Genomic DNA, 26,322 nt, shown 5'->3' on the forward strand with positions numbered 1-26,322 from the left:
TTGTATTTTATTTTCATCCAATAGGATGTCCTGTCTGTTTTCCTTCTTCCCCTCTGAGGGAGGATTTATGCGGCTTGATGGTTAGGACCCAAATTGCAGCCTGGTCCTGTTTTGGGTTCAGTTGTGTCTGGTAGCTGTTAGGACACGTGGCACCGCTCTGCTTGGCTGGTCCGGTAGAGGCGCTGAGTGTCATGTTATCCTCTGTGTTCAACTAGGGATTCTAGAGGACCGGTGGGTCCGTGAGGCAGAAAGGATTTTCTCAGTCCTTATATAGCCTTCAATTTGGATAACTGGGTCAGTGGAGTTCCGCTGCATCTCCCTCTTTTGTGTCTGGGGATGTCAGACCCTAGAGCTCCTTCCCATGTAGTGGAGGGTTGGTGGACTTGTGCCCTCTTGCCGCTGAGTTTGGCCTTTTTTCTTTTGAGGCACTGGGAATTGTCCTTCTGGACTTAGTTCTCAGCAGCTAGTAGTTTATTGGGTAGTTCAGCTTCCTTGCAGCGGATGGGTTGCAGAATGTGACCAGCTGCAGCTATTGCATATTGACTGTGTACTGTCTAGCTGTTTTTTATGAGACCTTTTGGTCTTCCTCTGTTGTCTCCATGTGAGTTGGGTCTCCTTTTAGGGACCTGGGTTCCCCTACGGGATATGGTCGTTTCCTGTTAAGGGCAATGGGCGTGGTCTCCTTGGGCTCTGCTTGGAGCTGGGGATATTGTGCGTCCTTTTCTCGCTATGATCCTCTGATTGTATGGAGGTGATGTAGAGACCAGCCTTTGCTCGAGTGATTTTGGCCTTGGGGTCTCCCTTGCTTGTTGTTCTGCGGCTGTGTGAGAGTCTATGGGCTCTAGTGTTGTCTTACGACTTTTAACGCCTTAGCTCCTTTGGAGCATTGGACTTTGGCAAGGGGGAGTTTCTTCCTTGGGTCGGGACTTGCGAGTTATCTCGTTATCTGGTGATCTGGATATTGCATTGATATCTCCCTGTGGTCTGGTTTTTTATATCAGACGGGGTGTTAAATTCTCGGATATTGTTTGTTTAAACAATTGGGGACTCGGATCTGTTATTTCCCTGGCGCTTCCGGCTGCTGAGGCTTCGCTCAGTGTTTTCCTTTGTAGAGTTGTTGCTGGACTTTTTGGCTCTAGGGCTGGTTCGGGGTCCCCCAGTTCCTGGGAACTTGTGCTATGTCATTTTACTTGGACTAATTGACCTGGTCAAGGTTGGCCAAGTTGTCTGAGTGCTGATGCTCATTGGGCTGGACTTACGCTTTTATGGTTGGTTTCCTTTGGTCAGCTTGTTGTGGTAACCTTATGGATTCACTGCTCTGCAGGCGAATGGGGTTGCAGTGTCTCTGCTGCAGCTATTGCACATTGGATGTATGTTAGCAAGCTAATTCCTTTGGGGGGATTCCTTCCAAGTTCATCTGCGTTGGAGATTGATCTCTCCTTTAGCCTGTGGCTTTGTGTCTTGTGGACAGGTCCTTTTTTTAGGGTTACGTTCCATCTGGAGTCTTGCTGGCTCCGTGTCGAGACTATGGTGGGCCTTTTGTTAGATTCCTTTGGGTCTACGGCCTTGTCGTCTGTTTCTAAGGAGTCGGGTTGGCACCTGTGCTCTGTTTGGATGGCTGTGGCCATTCTTCCTCTCGTTTTTGAGCTGGTGTTGGGGTTCTTCTGTTCTGTTTTCAAGACCTTCCGACTCTGGTCCGGTTGGGAGTGGTTTCTGAGTGCGTGTAGCTAGCCCCCTGGGTTTACAAGCTCAGGGTCTCGGGTTACCATTCACCTTCGGGTTTTGGGTGTAACCTCTCTTTCTCTTGGGGGTGCAGTGGGTCTTGTTAAGGTTATGTGCTTCCCCTTTTGGAGCCCTGTGTGTAGGTTTAACGGCTTTGATTGCCTGGAAGTGTGCACTCTGTCTGGGAGTTCGCCTTTTGCAATCTGTTCTCTTGCTGGCCGCTTTTTACTTCTCAGCAAGTATTCCTCTGTGTCATCCTAATGATGGCTGCGTGTTCTTGACTCAGGGTTTTTTGTCTGGGTCTTACACTTTCTTTTTTTGTCTGAATACTATAGTATTCTTAGTTCTGATGATGTGAGGACTCCGTCTTCAGTTGTCTTTCGGTGCTTTTGCACAATGTTGAGAGAAAGGTTTCTCTGTTTCGAGGCCCGGTTCTAAACCTCTGGTTTCTGCTTGGTCTGGGCGTAACCTCCCCTTGTCTGTCAGGACCCATTTGGGTCTTTGTGAGCTGGGCTCACTATTGGGGGTTTTCCTTTTATCGATTTTGTGGTTCCCTTTCGGTTCTTCTTGCCTTATCCCTTGATGAGGGACTGTCTGTTGGGCGACGGTGTCTCCTGGAGGACTGTTGGCTCAGTTGAGTCCGATTTTGCCGTCTCTAGCTAGGCTTCTGGACTATCTGTGGGTCAGTGCCCTTGGGGACTTTCCTTTTCAACGTTTTCTCGGCTTTGGAGGAAGCAGGGTTTTTGTTGGGTAGTGGTTTCTGGCTTGGTGCCCTCAGAATGGGCCGCCTATTGTACCCTCCCGTTTTGGCACTCAGTGTCCTCTTTAGCTTGGTATTGTTTTCCCAAAAGTAATGAATGCAGCTGTGGACTCTTTCCAGTTAGGAAGAAAAACATAAATTATGCTTACCTGATAATTTCCTTTTCTTCCGTTGTAAAGAGTCCACAGCTCCCCACCCTTTTTCTACGTGGGGCGTCTTTTATTCTTCTGGCACATTTTTTCACCCTGATATTTCTTCTACTGTTCCTTGTTCCTCGGCAAAATGACTGGGGGATGAGGGAAGTGGAAGTAGTAAAGCCTTTTGGCTGGGGTGTCTTTGCCTCATCCTGGTGGCCAGGTTCTTATTTCCCAAAAGTAATGAATGCAGCTGTGGACTCTTTCCAGCGGAAGAAAAGGAAATTATCAGGTAAGCATAAGTTATGTTTTTTTCTAAAGCATTAGGTACCAGAATCCTTAGCGTTTCTCATTTCTCATTGTGTAGGTTTACTGACTTACTGAACCAGATCTTGTGTTTTTTTCCATTATTCACCATCATAAAGGGTTATCACTACATCTCTTTGTAGATATAGCCAAATATATTATTAAAGAATTCAGTTCATAAATTGTATCTTTTGTTATTATACACAGTAGTTGCTGGGTCATCCTATTTTATTGCAGTGCAAGTATCTTACATTAAATGTTATATTTGCTTAGGCATTTACAGAAACCCAGAAGAAAAGATTGTTGTCATGGAAACAGCAAGTGCAGAAGCTGTTCAGGTCTTTCCCTCGGAAATCCCTCTTGGATGTCGCTGGATACCGGCAACAGAGAAAGTAGGTTTTAGCATGAACTCCCTGTATGCTTGTTACCTTAGTGACTGCATTTCATCAGTTTCTTGGGAAACCCTGATGTGTTTTTTTTTCTTCTTCTCTGTGAAATTCCAGCAGAGAAATCTAAACATTCAAGGTTTTCCATAGTTGAGTTAAAAAAAAAACTGTGTAGAGATAAGGCTGATAGCTGGCAGCAATTTAAATTTTTGTTAGAATGATATATAGATACATGGATATATATAGGTCTTAACTGCATTTTAAGATCTGTGTAGATTCCTGCGTTTTCAAATAAAGATAGCAAGAGAACGAAGAAAAATTGATAATAGGAGCCAGCCCATTTTTGGTTCAGAACCCTGGATAGCGCTTACTGATTGGTGGCTTCATTTAGGCACCAATCAGCAAGGGCTACCCAGGTGCTGGACCAAAAATGGGCCGCCTCCTAAGCTTAGATTCTTGCTTTTTCAAATAAAAGTAGCAAGAGAACGAAGAAAAATTGATAATAGGAGTAAATTAGAAAGTTGCTTAAAATTGCACGATCTATCTGAACCATGAAAGAAAAAAAAATTGGTTTAGTGTCCCTTTAAAAGAGAAGTGAACATAAAGTTTCTAAGTGATGCAAAGAGTAACTGAAATTAATACAATGCCGTGCACTGTACACTGTTTAATGTAGATGAATGTCAGTTTAAATCTTCCTCATAACCTCAAAGAGAAAAGAAAGAAACTCCTATAGTGTATAACTGTGTTAATATGGTAAAAAAAAAAATCCCACTACGATACTCACATAGATTAGAGCTACGTTAGCTTTAAGATAAGCACTCAGAACAAAAGGATCCAAATCTGTGGCTTTCAGGGGGTTCCACTTTTTTAGGATGTCAATCCATTACCATCATCATGCTTTTATATCTCTTCCTCATAGCTGATTGGTTCCTCTTAATGAGCACATCTGAATCTTATAAGTCCAATCAATAACTTATACACAAATATTGATTGGACTTATGTGAGTTTCTTCTCTTTGAGGTTACGAGGAAGATTTAAATGGACATTCATCTACTTTAAATAGTGTACAGTGCACGGAGTTGTATTATTTTCATGAATTCTTTGTATCACTATATTAATTTGTTATAACACTGTAACATATTAGTATATCAACAGATGTATGCATCCCTATAAAGTATGCAATTGTCTCCTCAAAAATAGTAACCTCATTATAGAACTTGAATTCTGTGCTGAGTTTTAACACAAACGCCTAGATTACGAGTATTGCGTTAGAGGCTGTGCGGTGCTAACAAGCAGTTTTGTCTCGCCGCTCACTTACCTGCAGCGCTGGTATTACGAGTTTTCAGAAACCCGTTGTTAAAAGACAAGAAGTGAGCGTTGAGCAAAATTTTGCTCATTACCGCACTCCAATACCAGCGCTGCTTAAGTCAGCGGTGAGCTGGTGTAACGTGCTCATGCACGATTTCCCCATAGGAATCAACGGGGAGAGCCGGCTGATTGATTCCTATGGGGAAATAAAATTTATGTCTACACCTAACACCCTAACATGAACCCAGAGTCTAAACACCCCTAATCTTACACTTATTAACCCCTAATCTGCCGCCCCCGACATCGCCGACTCCTGCATTACATTATTAACCCCTAATCTGCTGCCCCCAACATCGCCACCACCTACATTATATTTATTAACCCCTTCTGCCGGCTCTAATGTCGCTACAACCTACCTACACTTATTAACCCCTAATCTACCGCCACTATATTAAAGTTATTAACCCCTAAACCTATGTCTAACCCTAAACCTAACACCCCCTAACTTAAATATAATTTAAATAAGTCTAAATAAAATTACTATCATTAACTAAATAATTCCTATTTAAAACTAAATACTTACCTATAAAATAAACCCTAAGCTAGCTACAATATAACTAATAGTTACATTGTAGCTAGCTAAGGATTTATTTTTATTTTACAGGCAAGTTTGTATTTATTTTAACTAGGTAGAATAGTTACTAAATAGTTACCTGTAAAATAAAACCTAATCTAAGTTACACTAACACATAACACTACACTACAATTAAATTAACTAAATTAAATACAATTACCTAAATTAAATTAAATTAGCTAAAGTACAAAAAAACCAGAACACTAAATTACTGAAAATAATAAATTACAGAAATTTAAACTAATTACACCTAATCTAATAGCCCAATTAAAATAAAAAAGCCTCCCCAAAATAAAAAAAAACCTAACCTAAACTAAACTACCAATAGCTCTTAAAAGGGCCTTTTGCGGGGCATTGCCCCAAAGTAATCAGCTCTTTTACCTGTAAAACAAAATACAAACAACCCCCCCCAACAGTAAAACCCACCACCCACACAACCAACCCCCCAAATAAAATACTATCTAAAAAAACCTAAGCTCCCCATTACCCTGAAAAGGGCATTTGGATGGGCATTGCCCTTAAAAGGGCAGTTGGCTCTTTTGCCGCCCAAACCCTAATCTAAAAAATAAAACCCACCCAATACACCCTTAAAAAAACCTAACACTAACCCCCTGAAGATTGACTTACCGGGAGACGTCTTCATCCAAGCCGGGCGAAGTGGTCCTCTAGACGGGCAGAAGTCTTCATCCAAGCTGGGCAGAACTACCTAGCTAAAATAAATACAAATTTACCTGTAAAATAAAACCTAACCTAAGTTACCTAACACTACACTACAATTAAATAAATTAACTAAATTAAATACAATTACCTAAATTAAATTAGCTAAAGTTAAAAAAAAAAAACACTTAATTACTGAAAATAATAAACAAATTACAGAAATTTAAACTAACTACACCTAATAACTATTCTACCTAGTTAAAATAAATACAAACTTGCCTGTAAAATAAAAATAAACCCTAAGCTAGCTGCAATGTAACTATTAGTTTATATTGTAGCTAGCGATGTTGGGGGCAGCAGATTAGGGGTTCATAAATATAATGTAGGTGGCGGCGGTGGTGGTGTCGGGAGCGGCAGATTAGGGGTTAAAAATTCTATTTTAGTATATGCGATGTGGGAGGGCCTCGGTTTAGGGGTTAATAGGTAGTTTATGGGTGTTAGTGTACTTTTTAGCACTTTAGTTATGAGTTTTATGCTACAGCGTTGTAGTGTAAAACTCATAACTACTGACTTTTAAATGCGGTAGGACTCTTGACAGGAGAGGGTGTACCGCTCACTTTTTTGCCTCCCAGGGCAGACTCGTAATATCAGCGCTATGGAAGTCCCATAGAAAAAAGACTTTACGAAGTTTACGTAAGTCGTTTTGCGGTAAGGCCAAAGAAGTGTGCGGTCACCCTAAACCTGCAAGACTCGTAATACCAGCGGGCGTAAAAAAGTAGCGTTAGGACATCTTAACGCTGCTTTTTTACCCTAACGCACAACTCGTAATCTAGCCGAAAGTAAGCTCACAAGTTTACCTGTCCTGTTGATCACTTTATGTAAAGATGGTTTACAGCTTAAAGTGACCCTAATGATTTATGTAAATGTATTCTATTATTGTAGTCCATAACTGTATACTTAATGTTACAGCCCTGTATAATATGTTGCCGCTTTATAAATAAACAATAATAATAATAATAAAAGCTAAAGAGTAAAAAAAACATAGTGTTGGCAAGAAATAGCACACATAGCACTTGCTGTACTGTTGTGTAGTATCATTAATGATTGCCATATTAAAAACATATATATATATATATATATATATATATCAAAATAAGTAGAGTATTGCAGTATGCAGTAATATCTGAGGAAGAGAGGAAACTCTCGAAAGCTTGTCTTTTACTATATGATGTTAGTCCAATAAAAAAAGGTATTTCCTCATACTGCAATACTTGTTATTTTGATATTTAACTACTGGACTTATTTGGCTACTCCAATCTATTTGTAATTATATATATATATACTGTAAAATATAATAAGGAATGCAGTTGAAAGGTTTGGCACTTAATAGATTAAAAGGATATTAAACCCTTTTTCTCCAACATAGGTGTGTCCGGTCCACGGCGTCATCCTTACTTGTGGGATATTCTCCTCCCCAACAGGAAATGGCAAAGAGCCCAGCAAAGCTGGCCATATAGTCCCTCCCAGGCTCCGCCTACCCCAGTCATTCTCTTTGCCGTTGCACAGGCAACATCTCCACGGAGATGGCTAAGAGTTTTTTTGGTGTTAAATGTAGTTTTATTCTTCAATCAAGAGTTTGTTATTTTAAAATAGTGCTGGTATGTACTATTTACTCTGAAACAGAAAAGAGATGAAGATTTCTGTTTGTAAGAGGAAAATGATTTTAGCAACCGTTACTAAAATCGATGGCTGTTTCCACACAGGACTGTTGAGAGGAATTAACTTCAGTTGGGGGAAACAGTGAGCAGACTTTTGCTGCTTGAGGTATGACACATTTCTAACAAGACTTGGTAATGCTGGAAGCTGTCATTTTCCCTATGGGAACCGGTAAGCCATTTTCTTAGTTTAGTATAAGAATAAAGGGCTTCATTAAGGCTTAAAAAACTGGTAGACATTTTTCTGGGCTAAAACGATTACTTTACTAAGCATATTTGGCAGATTATAACTATTAATAGTTATTATAATCTTGGGGATTGTTTTAAAAAAACGGCAGGCACTGTATTGGACACCTTTTTCACTGGGGGCCTTTTCTAGTCATAGGCAGAGCCTCATTTTCGCGCCACTAATGCGCAGTTGTTTTTGGAAAGCAAGGCATGCAGATGCATGTGTGAGGAGCTAAGAACCACTGAAAAAGCTTATAGAAGGCATCATTTGGTATCGTATTCCCCTCTGGGCTTGGTTGGGTCTCAGCAAAGCAGATACCTGGGACTGTATAGGGGTTAAATGTAAAAACGGCTCCGGTTCCGTTAATTTAAGGGTTAAAGCTTTCAAATTTGGTGTGCAATACTTTTAAGGCTTTAAGATACTGTGGTGAAATTTTTTTTTTGAACAATTCCTTCATACTTTTTCACATATTCAGTAATAAAGTGTGTTCAGTTTAAAATTTAAAGTGACAGTAACGGTTTTATTGTAAAACGTTTTTGTGCTTTGTTGACAAATTTAAGCCTGTTTAACATGTCTGAACCATCAGATAACGATGTTCTATATGTTTGAAAGCCAAGGTTTCTCCCCATTTAAATATATGTGATAATTGTGTCATAGTGTCCAAACAAAGTAGGGACAATAATGCCATAGATAATGATATTGCCCATGATGATTCCTCAAATGAGGGGAGTAAGCATGGTACTGCATCATCCCCTTCTGTGTCTACACCAGTTTTGCCCACACAAGAGGCCCCTAGTACATCTAGTGCGCCAATACTTATTACCATGCAACAATTAACGGCTGTAATGGATAATTCTATTGCAAACATTGTATCCAAAATGCCTACTTATCAGAGAAAGCGCGATTGCTCTGTTTTACACACTGAAGAGCAAGAGGACGCTGATGATAACTGTTCTGACATGCCCTCACACCAATCTGAAGGGGCCAGGAGGGAGGTTTTGTCTGAGGGAGAAATTTCAGATTCAGGGAAAAACAAGCTGAACCTGATGTTGTAACATTTAAATTTAAATTAGAACATCTCCACGCACTACTTAAGGAGGTATTATCTACTCTGGATGATTGTGACAATTTGGTCATTCCAAAGAAATTATGTAAGATGGACAAGTTCCTAGAGGTTCCGGTGTCCCCTGATGCTTTTCCTATACCCAAGCGGGTGGCGGACATAGTAAATAAGGAGTGGGAAAGGCCCGGCATACCTTTTGTTCCTCCCCCTATATTTAAGAAATTATTTCCTATAGTTGACCCCAGAAAGGACTTATGGCAGACAGTCCCCAAGGTCGAGGGGGCGGTTTCTACTCTAAACAAACGCACTACTATTCCTATAGTAGATAGTTGTGCTTTCAAGATCCTATGGATAAAAAGTTAGAGGGTTTGCTTAAAAAGATGTTTGTTCAGCAAGGTTACCTTCTACAACCAATTTCATGCATTGTTCCTGTCACTACAGCTGCGTGTTTCTGGTTCGAAGAACTAGAAAAGTCGCTCAATAAAGAATCTTCGTATGAGGAGGTTATGGACAGAGTTCAAGCACTTAAATTGGCTAACTCTTTTATTTTAGATGCCGCTTTGCAATTAGCTAGATTAGCTGCGAATAATTCAGGGTTTGCTATCGTGGCGCGCAGAGCGCTTTGGCTAAAGTCTTGGTCAGCGGATGTGTCCTCCAAGACCAAATTGCTTAACATCCCTTTCAAGGGTAAAACACTGTTTGGCCCTGACTTGAAAGAGATTATTTCAGACATCACTGGGGGAAAGGGCCACGCCCTTCCTCAGGATAGGTCTTTTAAGGCTAAAAATAAGCCAAATTTTTGTCCTTTTCGCAGAAACGGACCAGCCTCAAATTCTACACCCTCTAAGTAAGAGGGTAATACTTCTCAAACCAAGCCAGCCTGGAGACCGATGCAAGGCTGGAACAAGGGTAAGCAGGCCAAGAAACCTGCCACTGCTACCAAAACAGCATGAAGTGTTGGCCCCCGATCCGGGACCGGATCTGGTGGGGGGCAGACTTTCTCTCTTTGCTCAGGCTTGGGCAAGAGATATTCAGGATCCTTGGGCGCTAGAAATAGTTTCTCAAGGTTATCTCCTGGAATTCAGAGAACTACCCCCATGGGGAAGGTTCCACAGGTCTCAATTATCTTCGAACCAAATTAAAAGACAGGCATTCTTACATTGTGTAGAAGACCTGTCAAGAATGGGAGTGATTCATCCTGTTCCATTAGGAGAACAAGGGATGGGGTTTTACTCCAACCTGTTCATAGTTCCCAAAAAAGAGGGAACATTCAGACCAATTTTAGATCTCAAGATTCTAAACAAGTTTCTAAGGGTTTCATCGTTCAAAATGGAAACCATTCGAACGATCCTTCCTACCATCCAGGAAGGTCAATTCATGACCACGGTGGATTTAAAGGATGCGTACCTACATATTCCTATCCACAAGGAACATCTTCGGTTCCTAAGGTTCGCCTTTCTGGACAAGCATTACCAGTTTGTGGCACTTCCATTCGGATTAGCCACTGCTCCAAGGATTTTCACAAAGGTACTAGGGTCCCTTCTAGCGGTGCTAAGACCAAGGGGCATTGCAGTAGTACCTTACTTGGACGACATCCTGATTCAAGTGTCGTCTCTGTCAAAAGCAAGGGCTCATACGGACATTGTCCTAGCCTTTCTCAGATCTCACAGGTGGAAAGTGAACATAGAAAAAAGTTCTCTGTCCCCGTCAACAAGAGTTCCCTTCTTGGGAACAATAATAGTTTCCTTAGAAATGAAGATTTTTCTGACAGAGGCCAGAAAATCAAACTTCTAAGCTCTTGTCAGGTACTTCATTCTGTTCTTCTTCCTTCCATAGCGCAGTGCATGGAAGTAATAGGTTTGATGGTTGCGGCAATGGACATAGTTCCTTTTGCACGAATTCATCTAAGACCATTACAACTGTGCATGCTCAGACAGTGGAATGGGGATTATACAGACTTGTCTCCGACAATCCAAGTAGATCAAAGGACCAGAGATTCACTCCGTTGGTGGCTGACCCTGGACAACCTGTCACCGGGAATGAGCTTCCGCAGACCAGAGTGGGTCATTGTCACGACCGACGCCAGTCTGGTGGGCTGGGGCGCGGTCTGGGAACCCCTGAAAGCTCAGGGTCTATGGTCTCGGGAAGACTCTCTTCTCCCGATAAACATTCTGGAACTGAGAGCGATATTCAATGCTCTCAAGGCTTGGCCTCGACTAGCAAAGGCCAAATTCATAAGGTGTCAATCAGACAACATGACGACTGTTGCATATATCAACCATCAGGGGGGAACAAGGAGTTCCCTGGTGATGGAGGAGCATCCGGGGGAGTGGGAACTCCATCCGGAAATCTTTGCCCAAATAACTCAATTATGGGGCATTCCAGACATGGATCTGATGGCCTCTCGTCAGAACTTCAAGGTCCCTTGTTACGGGTCCAAATTCAGGGATCCCAGGGCGACTCTAGTGGATACAATAGTAGCACCTTGGATCTTCAACCTAGCTTATGTATTCCCACCGTTTCCTCTCATTCCCAGGCTGGTAGCCAGGATCAATCAGGAGAGGGCTTCGGTGATCTTGATAGTTCCTGCGTGACCACGCAGGACTTGGTATGCAGACCTGGTGACTATGTCATCGGCTCCACCATGGAAGCTACCTTTGAGACAGGACCTTCTTGTTCAGGGTCCATTCGAACATCCGAATCTGGTTTCCCTCCAACTGACTGCTTGGAGATTGAACGCTTGATTCTATCAAAGCGTGGGTTTTCAGGTTTAGAATCAAGCCTGTTTACAGACCTTTGACTCCTCCCTGGAGTCTTAATCTAGTTCTTTCAGTTCTTCAAGGGGTTCCGTTTGAACCCTTACATTCCGTAGATATTTCTTCTGCTAGAAGAGTTTCTGAGTTATCTGCTCTGCAGTGTTCTCCGCCCTATCTGGTCCATGCAGATAAGGTGGTTTTGCGTACTGAGCCTGGTTTTCTTCCGAAGGTTGTTTCCAACAAAAATATTAACCAGGAGATAGTTGTACCTTCTTTGTGTCCGAATCCAGTTTCAAAGAAGGAACGTTTGTTACACAATTTGGACGTAGTCCGTGCTCTAAAATTCTATTTAGAGGTTACTGAAGATTTCAGACAAACATCTTCTTTGTTTGTTGTTTATTCTGGTAAAAGGAGAGGTAAAAAAGCAACTTCTACCTCTCTTTCCTTTTGGCTTAAAAGCATTATCAGATTGGCTTTTGAGACTGCCGGACGGCAGCCTCCTGAAAGTATCACAGCTCACTCCACTAGGGCTGTGGCTTCCACATGGGCCTTCAAGAACGAGGCTCCTGTTGACCAGATATGTAAGGCAGCGACTTGGTCTTCACTGCACTCTTTTGCCAAATTTTACAAATTTGATACTTTTGCTTCTTCGGAGGCTATTTTTGGGAGAAAGGTTTTGCAAGCCGTGGTGCCTTCCGTTTAGGTGACCTGATTTGCTCCCTCCCTTCATCCGTGTCCTAAAGCTTTGGTATTGGTTCCCACAAGTAAGGATGACGCCGTGGACCGGACACACCTATGTTGAAGAAAACAGAATTTATGCTTACCTGATAAATTGCTTTCTCCAACGGTGTGTCCGGTCCACGGCCCGCCCTGGTTTTTTAATCAGGTCTGATGAATTATTTTCTCTAACTACAGTCACCACGTTACCATATGGTTTCTCCTATATATATTTCCTCCTGTCCGTCGGTCGAATGACTGGGGTAGGCGGAGCCTGGGAGGGACTATATGGCCAGCTTTGCTGGGCTCTTTGCCATTTCCTGTTGGGGAGGAGAATATCCCACAAGTAAGGATGACGCCGTGGACCGGACACACCGTTGGAGAAAGCAATTTATCAGGTAAGCATAAATTCTGTTTTTTATTCAGACAGAGCCTACAATTAAAAAAATAAAAAATAAAAAAAATTAATTTTGTAATTAAATGTGCTTTGATTTCATGGTATTCTTTGTTGAAGAGATACATATGTAGGTGTCTGGACCACTACATGGCAGGAAATAGTGCTGCCATCTAGTGCTCTTGCAAATGGGTAACATTCTTGCAAAACTGCTGCCATATAGTGCTCCAGACACGTGCACGCTCCTTAGCTTTTCCCTGATCTGTCTGAAAAATGAGTGAAAAATGTTGGGTCTCATATCCCTTTAAGTGATTTTGTGTCTTTCTCCTTTGATTTCATTATCGAAAATAAATATAGCGTTAAAAAAAGGCTGTAACGTTGCATCATCATCTTAAAGTAATGATCATTTCATTCTATTGCTTTCTCTATAAACATTACACTTGTTGGCATTGAATATTTAAACATTAACAGGACTAGTGTTGATGTGTTCATTGGTAGCCGAGGCTTTGGACAGTCCAACTCTTTGCCTACAGCTGGGTCTGTAGGTGCAGGAATAGCCAGAAGAAACCCCCGCCAGTTCCAGATACCCTCAAGAAACCTCCCTAGCTCCAGACTTGGGCTTCTAGGTCCCAGCAGCCTCCTGGGTGCAACACAGCGAACTACAGCCAGTAATCCTGCAATGCTAAAGCAAGGACGGCAGGTGTGTAGCTATTCATTCCTATTGTCTCCATGTTAATTTCATGTGCAGGATGCTTTTTCTATTAGTTATACATTATTAATATATATATGTGTGTGTGTGTATTATACTAGTGGTCACTTCAAATACAATATCTTTTTAAGAAGAGAATGAAAGCTTTGATTAATGAATGAGCAGATAGATAACTAGCTTCCACCTGCACGGAATGGCCGTCATCAGGAACCTAAGTATTAAACCTAAGCTTTATTTGGTAAATATGTGTGCTGTTGTATCTATAAGAAAATGCTTTTTTGTGACTTGGTGGTGTGTTAGATGGTGTTGAGAATTTTTTTTTTAATGGTAATATTTTCTTCTGTTAAAATGACAGAAAATACCTTGAGATTTGTATATAAAATGTTTAGTTATGCATATTGAAACCACTTTGAAATATACTTGCATTATTTATTTTGCCCCCTTTCATGTAATTTAGCTGTGGAAAAATTAGTAATTTCTAATTCCTAGAACATAAAGGTATATTAGACAGTATGAGATTGTAATATGAAATGTTTAGTTACAAAACTTTGCATTATAATTTATAGTTATGTTTCCGGCGAGCCGAAACGGCTGCATTCGCAGCTACATAAATCGGCCCCTATGACTAAAACTAAATCAAAATTTGCTGTCAAACTTAACACTGTTGCAGACCTGGGTCAATATTAGTTTAAATATATATTAAATTGGCATATAGTTCTCTTAAAGTGATGGTAAATCAGAGCGTTTAAAAAAAACACTAGGATTTACCATCACTACAATTAAACTGTTATCACTTATTTAAAAAAGGGTGTTAAACTCACCGTCACCCTCGCTAAAGTCAGAGCCTCCGGCTGCTACAGCACGTGGTTTTTTACCAATGAGGGGATGTTTCCACCTCTATACCAATAGCCGTACTAGCATACAGAACACTGTCAGATGACACGGATGGCTATTGGTTTAGAGGTGGAAACATCACCTTGTTGAAGAAGGGTGAGTTTAGCACCCTTTTTTTTTTTTTAATAAGTGATAACTGAAACTACAGTTTATTTTTAGTGATGGTAAATCCTAGCGTATTTTAAGCGCTTGGATTTACCATCACTCTAAAGTTTGATTAAAACACAGTATATACAATTAATTATGAAAATAGTGGCTCTTTAATTCATTAAAATATTTAAAGGCGCTTCCTTTGTTAAATATTTACCATTTATAGATGGTAAACATTGAGCTATTCTTCCGCCCTCATCTAATACTTAATTTAGCTGAGTGATGACAAATATGGCTTCATCCAATCAGTGTGTGCGCCACGAGCTGGGCGCCATGTGGGACACGCAATGATTGGATGAAATTGTTGTCTTATTGTAAAGTAGCATATTCTTTAATATTTTACTGATTTACAACATTATTTTACTTTTTAATAAATGATCAAAGAAAAACTATTTTGTAATCTATAGTGAGTGTGTATATGTATGTATGTATTAAGGTTGCCACCTGTCCAGGAATAACCCGGACAGTTCGGATTTCCATTTGTGTGTCCAGGTTTGGTGGAAAATGCAGTTCAAGTATGCGCTGCCTAGTAGTACTATACTAGTACTGTTCTTACTGAGTGATGGCTCATACATGTTGGTTAGCTGCGGCATGCGTTTTTGTGCAATTATATGTATGTGTATATACAGTATGTGTATATATATATATGTGTGTGTGTGTATATATATATAAAATGCATTGGCAATTAACACATCTAGGCAAGTATCCCCCCTTGCCTTTACCCAGAAATACCCTGTATACACTGTCACCACGCACACACATATATACATATATTGTAATAGATAATTGCACTCTCACTAGAACTGTTTAATAAACCTCAGTGACAGGATTCAGTATATAAAAATTAAATAACAAAAGGGCATATATCTGAACCCAGTGGATTTATATAGCAAAAAAATGCAATAAACCCCTTTAGGCACGTGCGTAACTGTTAGCGCTCCCCTCATAATCTACCTCTTTATCTTTACTTTGCATCGTTAAACATTTTAAGGAAGATTACATTTTGAGTTTAATAATCCCTTAATTATGCATAATGCAGTAATTTACACACACATTAAGAATGTGTGGTCCATGTATGGTTTTCCTGTCCATAAGGCCCAGTCCCTTTTGTCAGCGTGCTTTTATATTGTATGAATAGAAGTTTCAAAACTGTCGGCGCACAATGTGCCTGGCTAAACTGGAGTTAGTTTAGTGGAATGTTACATGCACTGCCAGTCTACAACAGACTACACAACTAAAACAATGCTGCACATTAACTCTCTGCCAAGAGCATGCTGTGATTTGTTATTATTATTATCCCGAAGCAAAAAGAAATACATTTCCATGAAAGACGGGGGATACAACTTTTTTCATCAAAATGCTACAGTTCTCATGCAAGCTCTGGCCAGGCTCCAGGGGACCAAATGCTAGGGCCCCTATTAGAGTGTAGTGAATACTTCCTGGTGTCATACTGGGTTTTTTGAGGACATGGGGGGGGGGCAGTGCCATTGTGCTATCTCCCCCATTTTTCTTTTATTTATTATGATTGTTTCACAGTAAACTATTTTATTAAAATAAAATATGTTGTTTCAGTTAAAAGGCTTTTCCTTATTAAACTTTAATTTAAAAAGAAATAACCTTGTCCACATGAGTGCTGTTTTTACTCATCAGTAAACAAGCTGTCTCGCTTTCACTCAGAAAAAACTAATTCCAACAACCGATTTATTTTAACAGGGAGGGTCGGATAATACAAAAAAGTGATACACACTCCATTCTCATGCACAGCATTAAGTACGTTCTATTTTTTTTCCTGAAGTCTGGATCCTTTAAAAAGAAAAGGGAAAAAAAAAGAATCAGTGAGAACACACTGCAGGCATTTCCTGTTATGCCTCGTCTCTGTACAGAGGTACTGAAAGGGATAGAGGGGAATGGAATAATATACCAGGTGCAGTTCCACTTAAACATTTTAATTAAAACTACACAGTTTGATTTATTATTTTAGTTGATAATAAACGGGCAGATTTAGGGCTAGATTACAAGTGGAGCGCTAAATTGTCGCAAGCCCCAAACGGGCAAATTTGCCCGTTTGCAGACGCATGATATTTAACCAGCCATTACAAGTGACTGGTTATTTCTACAGCGAGCTTGCGGTAGCAATTAGCGTTTAGACAATTAACCAGAGATTAGATCTCTGGTTAATCTTCTAAAAATTCCTCATATGCCCTCAAAATAGAGGGCATTATATCTTTTTTTACTATTTAATAAAAAAACAACTGCACTAGGCGGTTTTGGTGCTTTAAAGTTGGCGGGAGTGGGGTGTTAGAAAAAAAACACGTCACTGAGTGCTTTTACATTGCGGTCTATGTTTCCTATAAATATATATGTATATGCTTTTATACATATATATTTATGTGTTAATATGTGTATATACACATGTTAACACACAAATATATGTCTATAAGCATATACATACTGTATATATTTGCAAACTGCTGCCATTGTTGCATGACTTACCCCCTTTGCTGCGCTTAATTTCTGTGCTGTCTCTGATGGCATTGGAGCCTATGGATGCGCGCTTTTGTGAGCGCAATGCTTCCTTGCAATTGCTCCTAACTTGTAATACCAGCACACTTAAGCGTGCGCTGGTATTACAAAGTGGAGCACAAATATTACTTCCGCGAAATCGATATATTGTGCTCCATTTATAATCTGGCCACTAGTGTTGGAGTACAATCTCTATTAAAGAATAGGCCCACTCTGCAAATAAAGATGTTTTAATGAAAAAAATGAAAGGGACTTTTGTTGCAAAAATTTTATTTATAATATTTTTACACTAGGTTAATTTTTAATTAGGTGTTTCATATAGCTAAATTCCCTCTCGGGGAAGGACACTACTGTTGATTGGTGGTTACATGGATATGCTGTTCCTAATTGGCTAACCTTTAAAGGACCAGTCAACACATTAGATTTGCATAATCAACAAATGCAAGATAACAAGACAATGCAATAGCACTTAGTCTGAACTTCAAATGAATAGTAGATTTTTTTATAACAAATTTCAGTTATGTATATTTCCACTCCCCTTGTACCATGTGATAGCAATCAGCCAATCACAAATGCATACATATAGTCTGTGAATTCTTGCACATGCTCAGTAGGATCTGGTGACTCAAAAATTGTAAATATAAAAGACTGTGCACATTTTTTTTAATGGAAGTAAATTGGAAAGTTGTTTAAAATTACATGCTGTATCTGAATCATGAAAATGTAATTTTTCTACACTAATTCACTGGTACTCAGTGCTAATTGGAGTAAGCTCATTCAAGCCTGATTGGGGCGAGCTTTAGTTAGGTAGCTACGTGGGTTAAAATAGGAACTACAGAGTTTAATAAGATCTGTTAGTTAAAGGGACATTAAACACCTAATATATTTAGAAATTATGCTTTGTTTTTAGCATATTACTTAATCATTTACATGTTTATACAGATCGTTTTATGATCTCACCTTCCTATGCATATTTGTAAACTTTTTAATATTTGTAGGAAACCCCCGCCTACAGAATGCGGTGAGCGCCGCTATATTGTAACGTACGTTACACTATGACGAAGAGTCACGTGACCCGCGCTCCCGCATCCACTAATGCGCATGCGTACTAAAATAAATAGTCTCCAACTCTCCACTGAATCTATGAAGCTCGCTCTCAGCAAATGTGTGAGTGAGCTTCATAGTATCAGTGTAGCTATTTACTTCACAGCTGTGCTATAGAGGATCGGCTTGGCATCAATCTAATGTGTTATTGAAGTACTTTGCTTACATTCAATAACGATGGCAGCAACCGCTAGAAAATGAAGACAATTAAATTAATTGTGTCTTTGCTTATGCTGGAGAGCGCATCCATCCGCGCTTACAGCAGTATGAAATATGACTTCCGGTTTAGTGCACATTACTTTCTCCATCGTTTACACGGATGCTGTGCTTAAGGGTGATACAGTGAATTTAAAATAATAAATAAACAGGTAGGATAATATATTTATATTAAAACAAATGCGGTTTGCTTTTTAAGAATAAAAAATACCTTATAGATATAAAAAAACGTATACTTAATGACAAGTATCTCAGGTCCCTTTAAAGGGATATGAAACCCAAAAATATTCTTTTGCTATTCAGACAGAGCATACAATTTTAAAAAAAAGTTTCCAATTTTCTTCTATTATCAAATTTGATTCGTTCCGATGATATCCCGTGTTGAAGAGATACTTAGGTAGGCATCTGTAGCACTACATGGCAGGAAATAGTGCTGCCATCTAGTTATCTTGCAAATGGATAACATTCTTGCAACAATTCTGCCATATATTGCTCCAGAAATGGGCTGGCTCTTAAGCATACGTCCCTGTTTTTCAACAAAAGACAGCAAGAGAATGAAGAAACATTGATAATAGAAGTTCATTAGAAAGTTGTTTAAAATCTAATTCTCTATCTGAATCATGAAAGAAAAAAAATGTGGGTTTCATATCCCTTTAACCCCTTCACGACCGAGGATGTGCTACAAAAAAATACTCTTCATGACCAAGGACGTTCCTGGCACGTCCTCTAGGGTTTCAAGTGTTAGAAGCGATCAGGATCGCTTCCAGCCGCTTTTATGGTATTGCAGTGATGCCTCGATATTGAGGCATCCTGCAATACCATTTTTTTTACCCACTGATGCAGAGAGAGCCACTCTGTGGCCCTATCTGCACCGGTAGCGATGGTGCAGATCGTTGGTGGGTGGGAGCATTAGCATGGAGGCAGGTGGGCGGCCCATCGCTACCCGGCATCCGGTTCCTGTATGTGCATGCGGGGGGCGTGCATGCGTGCGCAGCAACCACTGCCACCAATGTAATTGAATGGGAAGGAGGGAGAGGGAGGGGGGGAAATAATGATGAAAGGATCTAGGATGGGGAGAGGGAGCAGCTACACTACAGAAAAACTCATATTTAAAAAAAAAAATTGGGGGGGCAAACTGGGTACTGGCAGACAGCTGCAAGTACCCAAGATGGCGACAAATAGGTAGCGGGGGGAGGTTTAGAGAGTTGTTTGGGGGGGATATGGGAGGGGTCCATCACAGCTGAATAGATATAAAAAAAAAAAAAGCCTATTATTTTAGTACTGGCAGACTTTCTGTCAGTACTTAAGATGGCGGGGACAATTGTGGGGTGGGAGAGGTAAGAGAGCTGTTTGGGAGGGATCAGGGGGTGTGATGTGTCAGGTGGGAGGCTGATCTCTACACTAAAGCTAAAAGTAACCCTACAAGCTACCTAATTAACCCCTTCACTGCTGGGCATAATACAAGTGTGGTGCACAGCAGCATTTTGCGGCCTTCTAATAACTAAAAAAAACAATGCCAAAGCCATATACAGGTGGCCCTCGTTTTACGCCGGTTCAATTTGCGCCGTTTCAGAATAACAACCTTTTTTTTCAATCATGTGACTGCTATTGAAAAGCTTTTGGAAAGCAATGCACTAATGAAAATAGCCAGTAGGTGGAGCTGTCCGCTTGTTTTGCAGCAAAGTTATGCAACTTAACAGCTTTAAATGGATTTGTGTACACAGATCAGACAAAATCTATCGAGCAAAATTTAGCAGGCACTTCCCTATTATCTTCCTGTCCAGTGTCCAGCAGTTTGAGGTGAGGTTAACTGCTTAATCACTGCAGATTGAAATGCATAGAATAGGTGCAGACCCAATATTATCTAACATGCTAACAATGCAGAGAACTGATTGCAGAAAAATGCAAGTAAAAAAACGTTTTTGTTCATTAAACTTAGTTTGATGATGATGCAGTCTGTTGTGTGATTATTTTATCAGGTGATGTTTAGCAAATGTTTTTGTTCATTAAACTTAGTTTGATGATGATACAATCTATATTATTTGGTTTATAATGATGTTTAGCATTTAAAGTCTTCATTTCAAAGCTTTAAAAATAATGTATTAGGTGTTACTTATGTCAATTTTGAGAGGGGCATGGAACCTAACTCCCTCACTTCCCATTGACTTACATTATAAACTGGGTTTCAATTTACAATGGTTTCAATTTACAACCATTCCTCCTGGAACCTAACCCCGGCGTAAACTGAGGGCTACCTGTCTGCTATTTCTAAACAAAGGGGATCCCAGAGAAGCATTTACAACCATTTGTGCCATAATTGCACAAGCTGTTTGTAAATGATTTCAGTGAGAAACCTAAAGTTTGTGAAAAAGTGAACAATTTTTTTATTTGATCGCATTTGGCGGTGAAATGGTGGCATGAAATATACCAAAATGGGCCTAGATCAATACTTGGGGTTGTCTACTACACTGCACTAAAGCTAAAATTAACCGTACACGCTCCCTAATTAACCCTCACTGCTGGGCATAATACACATGTGGGTCGCAGCGGCATTTAGCGGCCTTCTAATTACCATAAAGCAATACCAAAGCCATATGTCTGCTATTTCTGAACAAAGGGGATCCCAGAGAAGCATTTACAACCATTTGTGTCATAATTGCACAAGCTGTTTGTAAATAATTTCAGGTGAACTTTTTTTTTAATTTGAACGCATTTGGCGGTGAAATGGTTGCATGGTATATACCAAAATGGGCCTAGATCAATACTTTGGGTTGACTACTAAAAAAAATATATATACATGTCAAGGGATATTCAGTAATTCCAGACAGATATCAGTGTTCCAATGTAACTATCGCTAATTTTGAAAAAAAAAATGGTTTTGAAATAGCAAAGTGCTACTTGTATTTATTGCCCTATAACTTACAAAAAAGCAAAGAACGTGTAAACATTGGGTATTTCTAAACTCAACATTTAGAAACTATTTAGCATAGGTGGTTTTTAGTTATACCTCTGGTTCATAGTATAGATTGGCCTGTGGCGGATGTGGACAATTTAAAAAATATTTCCAGACAGAAACCTACATTTAAAAAAAAAATTTTTTTAAAAAGTGCTGCTTTCAGTACAGCAAAAAAATGGCATTCAGGTAACATTTTTTATAGAAATAAGTCAAAACTCAAATGACAGAGCAGGTTTGACAACTAGATATCAAGTGTCCTGGAATGCCCCAGTAAAGGCCCATACCTCAATCAGGATGAGAAGCTCTGGTAGGACTTGAAACTTTGTCAAACAATGATACTTATCCAACTTGACAGTGCACTAACAATTGTGACAAGAATGTACAGTAATTCCAAGGGCCAGAGGTGAACAGTAACATTTCTAAAAAAAAAAAGAAAAAAAAAGAGCTGTACATGCTGTTAATGGTAGTTCTACCAAGTATTGGCTTGAAATGTATTTTCATTACAGATTAAGACTTAACACAGCATTTTAGGGGATGAGGGCTGATGATACATTGGGGTCAATATACTAATGTGCGGGCGGACATGATCCGCTGTAGCAGGGGGGTGTCAATCAATCCGATCGGCTGATTGCTGTCCGCCGCCTCAGAGTTGGTGGACGAGTTAAGGAGCAGCTCTTACAACCGCTGCTTCTTAACTTCTGCCTGAAGCGGAGTGGGTCGGGAGCAGCATCCGCTGCTTCATAAATCGACCCCATTGTGTGCTACATAAGCTGCTGTTGTAAGCATTGCAGCATATATCGCCATTAAGGTCCATGAAGATTTTGGTCCCTATCTTGTTCAACCAAAGACCTGTGGGGGGGTCACTGTGCGGCCTTTAATTGTTTTATTTTATCCATCCCTCCATGCCCCCAATTAGCTTTCTGTGTGCACTGCACGCTGCTGTAATAAAGCCACAAGGCTTTGAAGTTGTACTAATCACTGCATTGCTGCTACTTATTTGCGGCACACAGTGCTACCTGAATTACCCATGCTGCTACCAAATGGAAGTGATCAACTTCTGTTTATGTAAGTTATCAGCAAACAAGAAGAATGCCATATATACTTTTAAAGGGACATTAAACACTAAGGGCCCAATTACGAAAGGCGCACTAGCAGTTACACGCGAACGAAAAGGGGTTTATCGCGGGTGTCTGTGCGCATCGGGTGTAGCGCTCGTATTACAAGTTGAAAGTAAACGCAATCACTTGAGCGCAATTTAAGTTAACGCGCGTCGGGATAGTGCGTCTTCAGAGCTCTGGTTAACTATTTTGAAGCAAAAAAGTATCACTAAACACATAAAAAATACAGGACAAAGTACATTTACACTCATAATAACACCATCTAATAAGAATTGTTAAAAAAAATATTGCACAAAAAAGTGATAAGGGCTCAAAGATATGAGGTCTCAGGTGTTAGTAAAAAAAGGGCTGCAAAGGGCTTTAACAATGAGATACATAAATATACATGTCTAAATATATATATATATATATATATATATATATATATATATATATATGTGTGTGTGTGTGTGTGTTTATATGTGTGTACATGTGTATTTACGACATATATACACACACATATAAACAAATAAATACATATGTACTAGTGATGCATCGAAATGGAAATTCTGGACCGAATCCAAAAATCCGGGATGCACTTGGCCGAAAACCGAAACTGATATCGAAAATGTATTTTTTCAAATTATTTTCAAATATTTTTTGTTGTTGTTTTTTTTGCATAATTAGAGCCAATAAAAAAAGCCCACACTTTTATTGAAAGTAACACTCTAAAATTGGACAAAAATATCTTAAAACAATAATATGCTACACAATAATTTTACCAAGAAAAAAAAAACAGGCAAAAAATAATGCCAATTTTGGCCAAAATGTTTCTGCGAACAAAATTTTGGTGCATCTCTACTTAAAATAATACTAAATATCAATATACTGTATTATTCTTCATTTAGTTCTATGTAACAGAATCATATTTAACAGGGTTTTTTTTACCAATTATCCAAATATAGTCCTAGAAAACTCATTATATGCAGAACAGTAAGTCAAGTAATGAACTTAAACAGCAGCTCTAGGCTACCATCAAATTTGAAACATGCTACACAATCATTTTACAGAAAATAACAGGCAAAAAAAACGAAATAGCCAAAATTGCCATTTTCGGCCAAAACGTTTCTGCGGCCGAAATTTCGGTGCATCCCTAATATGTACACATATATGCACATATAGTGCATTGGAGCCCTTTGCAGTCAAGTAGATAAAAACATTTAACATCATATGTATGTAATATTCATATTTAAATGGACACTGAAACCAAATTGATTCAGATAGAGCATGCAATTTTAAGCAACTTTCTAATTTACTCCTATTATCAATTTTTCTTCGTTCTCTTGCTGTCTTTATTTTAGAAGCAGGAATGTAAATCTTAGCAGCCAGCCCATTTTAGGTTCAGCACCATGGATAGTGCTTGCTTATTGGAGACTTACATTTACCCACCAATAAGCAAGCATAACCCAGGTTCTCAACCAAAACTTTTGCATCACATACCTGCATTTTAAATAAAGAGAGCAAGAGAACAAAGAAAAGTTGATAATAGGAGTAAATTAGAAAGTTGCTTAAAATTGCATGCTCTATCTGAATCATGAAAGAAAAAGTTGGGTTTAGTGTCCCTTTGATAAAGTGTTATACTGTATATTTACTGTAAATATTTCACATTCCAATGTTCTACACATAGCGGAATAGGTTCTATGTTTTTATAAATAGATATTCCTATATTTATCTGTTTATATCTCTACCTATATATAATCATTACCTGTCTCATCACATTAAATAACAGCAGGGCATACTGTTAGCCAGTTAAGGTTTCAGACCATATTCCTAAACCAAGGAGAGGAGGCAATAGAGAGTTGCTACTTAAAAAGAAAGAAGTATGGTGGATAAAAAATCTGAAAACTCTGTATCCGAATGGATTAAACAAGGATTATGATCTGCATTTGTTTTTATAATTGTTTTTAAATACGTGTGTACTACAATTGTGGACCTGTGTCTATTCGAAATATAATGAAAAAAGCATATATGTTAAACTATACGAATAGACATTTAAGTGTTGAGAAATAAATGTTAGAAATAAGGATGAAATGTTTAGTTAGAACCTGACCAGTTGGGGATACCAACATGGGTTATGCTCAGGTAAAATCTTGTAACTAATTAAGCCACACCCCATACACAGGTGTATATAAGGGAGATGTTTGTTCTTAATCCATAGCATGAGTAAGGGTCCAAGAGGCTCGAAACGTCGTTATGTTTTTATCTTAATGTTGCCTAAATAAAGAAGAAGTATTTTAAAGAAAAGTGCTGTTGCCATTGTCTACTTTTGGAATTATATATGGGAGTATGCCAGGCCTCCCAGGCAAACGTGCACTTCAAAGGTAAACCTGTAAAAAGCTATACCCATTGAAGGGTTACCTAAAAAAAAGTGCTGGACTGATTGCTGTATTTGTTATATATAATCATATATATATATATATAGTACCAAAATACCATCAGATATATGTTGAAATATGTATTGATGAATAAATAGAACGTATTCTGCTATGTGAAGAACATTGGAATGTGAAATATTCATATTTTTATGTCGGGTTAGCACACTTGAGAATATGCGATCGGGTTTTGCGCACGAGTAGGGTGTTTTTTCCTCAATTGACTTCTATGGGGGAATACATTAACGCGTTTGTGATATTCTAACTTCTGCGTTTTACGTGGATCAGGTTAGCACGCAAGCAAAAACTTTTTACTTTAATCTTGTAATATGAGCGCTTCCCAACACAAGCAAAAAGCTTACTTCTAGCAGAGTTAGTGTAGGAGCGTTAAATACCGCTCCACTTGTAATCTGTCCCTAAATACTAGATCGAATGGAGCATGCAAAGAACAGATTTGTCTGAGAATAATATGCAGATGTATTTTAAAGTTATATTATTTGTTAAACAATCAATTACTTTGTGTATATAGCAGTGTTAAAGGGACACTGTCTGAATATTCTCTTGCTATCTTTATTTGGAAAAGTTGGCATCTAAGCTTTTTTTAGTTGAGGACTCTGGACAGCACTTTTTTATTGGTGAATGAATTTATCCACCAACCAGCAAGGACAACCAAGGTTGTTCACCAAAAATGGGCCGGCATCTAAACTTACATTCTTGCATTTCAAATAAAGATACCTGTGTGATTACCTTGTATATAAGCCTCTGCAAACGTCCCCTTTATTTCAGTTCTTTTGACAGACTTGCATTTTAGCCAATCAGTGCTGACTCATAAATAACTTCACAGGAGTGAGCACAATATGTATATGGCACACATGAATTAGTGCTGTCTGTGAAAAACTGTCAAAATGCACTGAGATAAGAGGTGGCCTATAAGGGCTTAGAAATTAGCATATGAGAACAAAGCAAATTTGATGCTAAAAATAAATAAAAAAATTGCTTACAATTGCATTCCCTATTTGAATCATGAGAGTTTAATTTTAAGTAAACTGTCCCTTTAACCCTTTGAGTGCTATGCACTTTCCCACCTGGGTGCTAAGATCTTTTAAGTTTTTTATTTATTTTTTTTAACAATTTTTTTTTTTTACTTTTTTTTATTTTTTTTCAGACTCCCAAGACTTACACTGTTAGAAACGTTAGACGATTACCTTTCCAATGGTGGGTCTTGGGGGTCTGTAGCTGCTTAGATGCCTGAGATACAGGCTTCTAAGCATAAATAAAGTTGCACGGTGACGTCATCACGTTATTGCGCGTGACGTCACCATGCAAAACGGGAAGTCCCGGCGATGCCTGTCACTATACAGGCCCCCAGATCTCCCTCAAGGTGGGAGAGTGCTAGCGACGGCTCTGAGCCGTCATAAGCACCAGAGTGGGAAACTCTGTGACGGCTCAGAGCCGTCATT

General features: G+C 39.3%; 1 protein-coding gene across 5 annotated transcripts in view; it reads left to right on the top strand.

The window, feature by feature from the left end:
* The window catches only part of SAMD4A (sterile alpha motif domain containing 4A), a 380,149-nt gene that overhangs the window by 292,897 nt on the left and 60,930 nt on the right, over nt 1–26,322 (top strand). For 3 of the 5 annotated variants that reach the window (XM_053697599.1, XM_053697602.1, XM_053697604.1), the window contains 2 exons: nt 3,196–3,314; nt 13,253–13,481. In XM_053697599.1, coding sequence (XP_053553574.1) covers nt 3,196–3,314; nt 13,253–13,481 — 348 coding nt within the window. The remainder of the gene's footprint in view (nt 1–3,195; nt 3,315–13,252; nt 13,482–26,322) is intronic. The other 2 variants (XM_053697600.1, XM_053697603.1) reach the window with 1 other exon arrangement.

Source organism: Bombina bombina, chromosome 1, assembly GCF_027579735.1.
Source record: "Bombina bombina isolate aBomBom1 chromosome 1, aBomBom1.pri, whole genome shotgun sequence".
Taxonomy (NCBI): Eukaryota; Metazoa; Chordata; class Amphibia; order Anura; family Bombinatoridae; genus Bombina; species Bombina bombina.